Genomic DNA, 6,881 nt, shown 5'->3' with positions numbered 1-6,881 from the left:
TCACTTGTCCAAAACCACAGAATGTCCAGCATGATAAATGAACCACAGGGATACACTCTGGATGCGGGATTATGATGGGTCAATACGGGCTCATCAGCTATAACAAAGGTACCATCTGGGGAAGCCGCATGAATCCATGAACTTCTATTTTGAGCACCCATTTACACTTAAAAAATGAGGTAAGGAAATTCCCTTGAGAGTTGTCAAGGGAAATTGTGGGTGATGTGTGCAAGACACAAACATCCTAATGGCTCTGGTATTCAAAGTTTTCCATCAAAAGGTCTTCCCCATCTAGTCATCTGGAGTCATGGCCCCTCCAAAGAATCTTCTTCCTAGATCCCATCACACCCTTTTCCTCAGCGTATATATGAGGGGGTCGCCCACGGGGGTGATGATGGTGTAGGAGAGAGAAATGAACTTGCCCTGATCCTGGGAGTAGTTGTTGCTGGGCTGAAGGTAAGAGTAGATGGTCGTACCATAGAACAGGGAGACCACTGTGAGCTGGGAACCACATGCCCAAAACACTTTCCTCTACCCTGCAGCTGACCTTCTTCTTAAGACAATCTGACTGTAGGAGAATGTCATTAATGCCACAGTATAAGGAGAATGATCATGGTGACAAAGAATTTCTCTGACTCATACACAGTGGTGTCAACACAGGCAATCTTGAGCAGCCAGGGTGCCTCACAAAAGAAGTGATTTAGTCTATTTCTTCCACAAACTATTACAAGGAAGATGAGCCCTGCCTGCAATGAGGAGTTGGCAAAACCAAGGACCGCGATGCAGAAGCCAGCAGGGCACAGAGACAGGGTGCGTGATCACTGTGTAGTGCAGGCACCTGTGGATGGCTTCATAGAGGCCAAATGCCTTGATCCCTATGATAATGCGTTCTGTGCCTCCCAGCCCTGGAGAGAGTAGCTGAACTGCACAGCCACCAAACACAATAGATTTGTCTGGTGTCCTGAGATTAGCCAGGCACCACGGGACGGTGCTGGTCGTGTAACCTAGGTCCAGAAAGCTTAGACTGGAGAGGGAAAGTACATGGGAGTCTAAAGACACGAGCCCAGTTGGGACAATGCAATGATGGTGGTGTTTCCCAGCAAAATGAACATAAAGAAGATCAGAAGAACCACAAAGAGGACTAGCTTCAGTTGAGGTTGCTCAGAAAAACCTTTCAGGATAAACCCAGTGAAAGAACTGCCAGTTTTCTGTTCCATCCTCTGTTAGCTCATACTTCCTGTCAAGACCAAACATTTAGCTCCTTTCTCCTTTTCACCACCGTCCCAGTGTGTGTGTGGTTGACTGTTCCTTGCCACATCGTCTCACAGGACTTTCAGAATCAAGCGTTTCCTGGCCAAGAAACAAAAACAGAACAACCCCATTCCCCAGTGGATTCGGATGAAAACTGATAATAAAATCAGGTACAACTCTAAGAGGAGGCACTGGAGAACCAGGCTATGGTTATAGCCCATAAGACATTGCACATCATGAGATGACATACATAACTGGCACACATATTTAAGCTCCATGAAGATCACATGTCCCTAGCTTATCAAACTGTAAATACCCCTCCTACTTGGCCAATTGACATGTTTTGTCAGGGAAACGATTTTTCTATGTTACTGTGCCTCTACAGCAGTAGACTCGTTCAGTAATAAATGTGAGACCTTTCAGCTGAACGGCTGCTGTGTTCTGATTTATGAAGTACTGAATTCCCACTCATGTCAGAGCTCACATAGCACTGTCCCATAGAACTTTCCAAGTATATAAAGTGGGCTGGGGGCGCCTGGGTGGTTCAGTCAGGTAAGTGTCTGCCTTCCGCCCAGGTCATGATCTTGGGGTCCTGGGACTAGGCTTATCGCTCAGCAGGTGTCTGCTTGTACCTGTCCCTCTGTCTCTCCCCTGGCTCATGTTCTCTCTTCATCTCTCTCAAATATAGATAAGTAAATAAAATCTTAAAAAGAAAAAGACCAAGCATTTAGCAATTTTTTTCTAAAGATTTATTGATTTATTGGAGAGAGAGAGAGAGGGAGCACATAAGCAGGGGATGGGGCAGAAGCAGAGGGAGAGAATCTCAAGCAAGCTCCAACTCCCTGCTGAACACAGAGCCCAACATGGGGGTTGATCTCACCACCCAGAGATCACAACCTGAGCCAAGATCAAAAGTTGAACGCTTTACCGACTGAGCCAAGCAGGAGTCCCAAGCATTTAGCAATTTTTAAAAGAAATCTTAAAAAAAAAAAAAAAGTTGGCGGGGGTGGATTTATCATAAGACATGGTCATGGGACTTCTCAGTAAGTATTGAATAAATGATGTACTCATTGAAATTACATAGCTTATACTAATTCAGTTTCACATTATCATAAAAAGGAAATCATGATTTAATATACAAAGGTCAAATAATGGACTGTGTGTTGGCATCAGTCAGAGTTACAAAAGGCCTCTCAGTCTGAGCTTAATAGGACTTAAAGTACTGTAAAAACATACATACATTTTAAAAACATACCTACATTTGCGTATGATGGAAAAAGAGACAGAGCATTCAGAAAGAATCGGAAAGAGATGCAGACAGAAGGAGAGACGGTATTGTAAACACATATTGCATGGTTCTACACAACTGGATTTGCACATACCTCACAAACAATAGAACAGAATACAACGTAATCTCGAAGAAAATACATTCAGAGATAGGAATTTATAATCTAGAATGTACTTATACAAAGAATTCAATTACAGGTAAAATATCACCATCGTTCTTTATATAAACATTGTGTCAGAATTACCACTCTAAGTAATGTATTTTTGAAAGCTACGTGTTTGGTTTTTGTGTTTTTGTATGGCAGTAAAACAATTAAATACTTGATCAGAGAGAACCTGAAAACACCACTATTCGGTTACAGTGCTTAGCTTTGCTCAAAAGATGCTTAAAATTGCTGTACCAATTTATCTCAAACTCTGAAAATTCATTGGCCCTGCGTGCTTAGCTGGAATCAGAACTTTCAGATGCAGTGGCTAACACTTTCCTCTTCCTTCTGAAGATTTCTGTTTCACTTGTTACCAAGGAGAGAGCATAAAATTCCTGACAGAGTCTGGATTATTCACTATTAACATTGTAATCAGAATAAACACTTTAAAAAGTTACCCAATTGAGTAACCTATGTACAAAGTACAATGTTGACATCACTCCCTATGATACAATGATTAAAATGGATAAGAACTTGGAGATAAAGACAGATATATTCTCAAAGCAATGTCAGGTCAAATCACTATAATAGAAACCTTAAAGTACTATAAGGAAAGGCATACAGAAGAGGATATTTTGATATTGTATAAATATCAGACATCCATCAACATTAGGTTAATTATCATGTTTCTGAAAGCTATCTTGAAGAGTTAGGGACACTAGACTCAACATATTGTCAGCTCTAAGGTAAGTGTGATGACCATTTTCATCCAGCTCTTCGTACTGAAGCAGCATAGTTATATTAGTATATGTGCTGCTGAAGAGAGCACAGAAGCATAGTTATAAACCAACCAAAGAGACATCAGAGAATGAACATTTCTGTTCCTTCATATTCAAATGTTTAGGCACACAGCACATTTTTCTGTATTCTAAGAGTTTCAAAATCTGAATTGGGTTTGTGTATAGACCTATTGATGTATGAAAGAAGTTGGTACAAAATTTGCACAAAATAAATGTTCATAAAATGTGAATAGATGTAGTATTTCACACTATTTTATACCTCTTTTGATTTGCTGTAAGGATATGTTCACTTGTATCCACAACAAAAATCTATGCTCAGAAAATTTCTTTTCTTTTTAATTTTTATTTTTTTAAGGATTTTTATTTATTTATTTGACAGAGAGAGAGCACAAGTAGGCAGAGCAGCAGGCAGAGAGAGAGAGGGAAGCAGGCTCCCCGCCAAGCAGAGAGCCCGATGCGGGGCTGGATCCCTCATGACCTGAGATGAAGGCAGAGGCTTAACCCATTGAGCCACCCAGGCGCCCCTATGCTCAGAAAATTTCTTAATGGGATTAAATATTAAAGTATCTGAGACCATCTAAATGTGCAACAACAGGGTATATACCCTGACTCACACCTGCTCGTAGGAGCAAATAAAAACAAACTATAGTTCAGTGTCACGCACACACACAGATACTTACCTGAAATAACTTGCTGACAGATTTTTAAATGTGCCTCATAAAGGAAGCACTCACCAAAGTGAAGGAGGTCAAAAATAAAATGCTAAATTTTATTCGATACAGCATTGTCTGTTTGTTTATGTATTATTTCTTGCTGCTTTCATGAGTAGCAAAGCTGAGTAGTCATAACAGAGAATTTATGGCCTGCAAAGCCAAAAATATTTAACATTTCCCCCTTTATAGTAAGTTTGTCAACCCCTGCATCAGAGGGCTGATGTTTCTTGTGAAATCAATCAGGCTCAGATATTGGGGTGACATAACAGAAGGGTGTCCTGCTTATAAATACCGATCCAGTTAATGTCCTTTTCATACTCTCTGGGATGGCTCACGTCTTTTCAATAGTTTTTTTTTTTTTTTACTTCAATGTACTTAAAACTTTTTTCTTAATATAGTTAATGAATCTTTCTGTTTGAACCGTTGTCAATAAATTATTATATAAAATAGTGAGTATAATTCTTGCTGACTCTATATGAAAACATTAAATAGCAGTTTTTAAAATTCTGTACCTATGAGAATATTATAAAAAGTAATAGAACCACCTGGGTGGGTCAGTTGGTTGCGCATCTGCCTTTGGCTTGGGTCATGATCCCAGGGTCCTGGGATAGAGCCCTGAGTTGGGCTCCCTGCTCAGTGGGGAGCCTGCTTCTGCCTCTCCCACTGCCATGCCCCCTGCTTGTGCTTTCTTGCTCTCTTTCTCAAATAAATAAATAAAAACCTTTTAAAAATAAACTAAAATACAAAGCAATGGACTGTGAGTCAGGAAACCTGGATTATCTAGTTCTACCTTTTTCTCAAATTAGTTATGTGACCTATAGGCAAGTCATTTAACCTTCCTGAGCCTGGGTTTCCTAATCACTAAAATGTGAGTGTTTTATTAGCTCTTTCTTTTTCTTTTCTTTCTTTCTTTTTTTTTTTTTTTGAAGATTTTATCTATTTATGAGAGAGAGGGCAGAGGGGAAGAGAGACATTGCGATGTTCACATTTGAAAGACAAATACCATCTGGAATTTAAGAAACAAAACACAGGGTTGTAAAGAAAAGGAGGAAAAATAAAATAAGATGAAATCAGAGAGAGAGAGACAAACCACAAGAGACCTTAACTCTAGGAAAGAACCTAAGGGTTGCTGAAGGGGAGGTGAGTGAGCAGATGGGGTAACTGGGTGACGAGCTTTAAGGAGGACACTTGTGACGAGCACTGGGTGTTAAATGCAACTGATGAATCACTAAACTCTACCCCTGAAACTAATAACACAGTACATGTTAACTGAATTGAATGTAAGTAAAAAATTTCCAAAATGGATGTACAAATATCTCTTGTATACCCTGATTTTAATTATCATGGGCATATACCCAGAAGTGGAATTGCTGAATTGTGTGGTGATACTGTTTTTAGTTTTCTATAAACCCCCCTACTATGGTCCACAGTGGCTGAACCAGTTTACATTTCCCCCAGAAGTACATGGATTCCAGTGTCCCCACATCCTCCCCAACACTTTTTATCTTCTGGGGATTTGTGCTTAACTTTTTTTGTTATTTTGTGGGTTTTGTGATAGTAGCCATTCTGATGGATGGGAGTTGATGGCAACTTGATGGTTGGCAGCGGTGCAAAAGGCAATTCTAAGAGAATTTGCCGAGTGGTCTTGTTCTCCACCTTTCTCTTCTTGTTGTTGAGGCTGCTCTTCTCTTGTTAGCCTCTGGCCTGCAGCCTCCTTGAGAGGGAGCACCATGCCTTCAATTAAGTTGCAGAGTTCTGATGGAGAGATATTGAAGTTGATGTTGAAACTGCCAATCTGTGATTATCAAAACCATTTTGGAAGATATGGGAGTGGATGAGGGAGGAGATGATGACCCAGTTCCTCCACCAAACGTCAACACACAATATTTAGGAAGATCTCTCAGTGGTGCCCTCACCCCAGGGATGACTCTCCTCTTCCTGAAGATGCTGAGAACAAAGAAAGCAAACAGATGATACCCTTGTTTGGGACCGAGAACTCCTGAAAGTTGACCCAGAAACACTTTTTTTTTTTTAACTTGTTCTGGCTGCAAACTCCCCAGACATCAAAGGTTTGCATGACGTTCCGTGCAAGGCTGTTGCCAATATGATCAAGGGGAAAACTTCTGAGGAGATTCACGAGAACTTCAATATCAAGAATGACTTTACTGAAGAAGAAGAAGCTGAGGTAACAAAGAGAACCAGCGTGTGAAGAGAAGGGAAGTGTTGTACCTGACACTGTAACACCATAAGGATTGTTCCAATCAACAGCTGCACCATTTTGTTTATCATTGTTAATATTAGACAAGCAGCAGACAAATGCAGCAGCTACTCATTGTTTGAACAGAATATGTCCTCCCTGCATGCATAGTTTGAGTAGATTCCAAATTTATGGCGGAGTTTCTTCCAGTGTGACCAAAAGTTTCTTTTTTTTTCTCTGCTCTAGAATAAAATTGAACTGTGGATTCTCTATAGAAGGTGGCATTTGGGGCTTTCCCTCTCTTTGTCAAGTGATATCTGCCAAGTTTATTGTCTAGTTACCTTTAGTTTAATGACCTTTTAACAGTTGGCATTGTGAATAAAACATGTTGCAAAATATATTCTGAAATAGAATTAACAACATACTATCTTTACTCATGAGTTGGAAACTGGAAGAAAGCTATCTGAGGTCAATGTTTTGAGTGGGG

The 6,881-nt window shown here is 40.1% G+C and overlaps 1 protein-coding gene and 2 pseudogenes across 1 annotated transcript; 2 read left to right on the top strand and 1 right to left on the bottom strand.

Annotated features, from left to right (window-relative positions):
- Positions 1-295: 295 nt before the first annotated feature.
- On the bottom strand, positions 296-1,217 carry LOC116873091 (annotated as a pseudogene).
- A 91-nt stretch (positions 1,218-1,308) lies between these two features.
- Positions 1,309-1,467, top strand: LOC116873065 (60S ribosomal protein L39-like; the record flags this gene model as incomplete). The annotated part of the gene is made up of 1 exon (XM_032866717.1): positions 1,309-1,467. A coding segment is annotated over one exon (159 nt), but the record flags the coding sequence as incomplete, so codon positions are not given.
- A 4,458-nt stretch (positions 1,468-5,925) lies between these two features.
- LOC116873064 lies at positions 5,926-6,406 on the top strand (annotated as a pseudogene).
- Positions 6,407-6,881: the final 475 nt, after the last annotated feature.

Source organism: Lontra canadensis, unplaced genomic scaffold (assembly GCF_010015895.1).
Source record: "Lontra canadensis isolate GAN:19392208 unplaced genomic scaffold, GSC_riverotter_1.0 scaffold31, whole genome shotgun sequence".
NCBI lineage: Eukaryota > Metazoa > Chordata > Mammalia > Carnivora > Mustelidae > Lontra > Lontra canadensis.
This window is presented reverse-complemented; position numbering and strand designations above follow the sequence as displayed.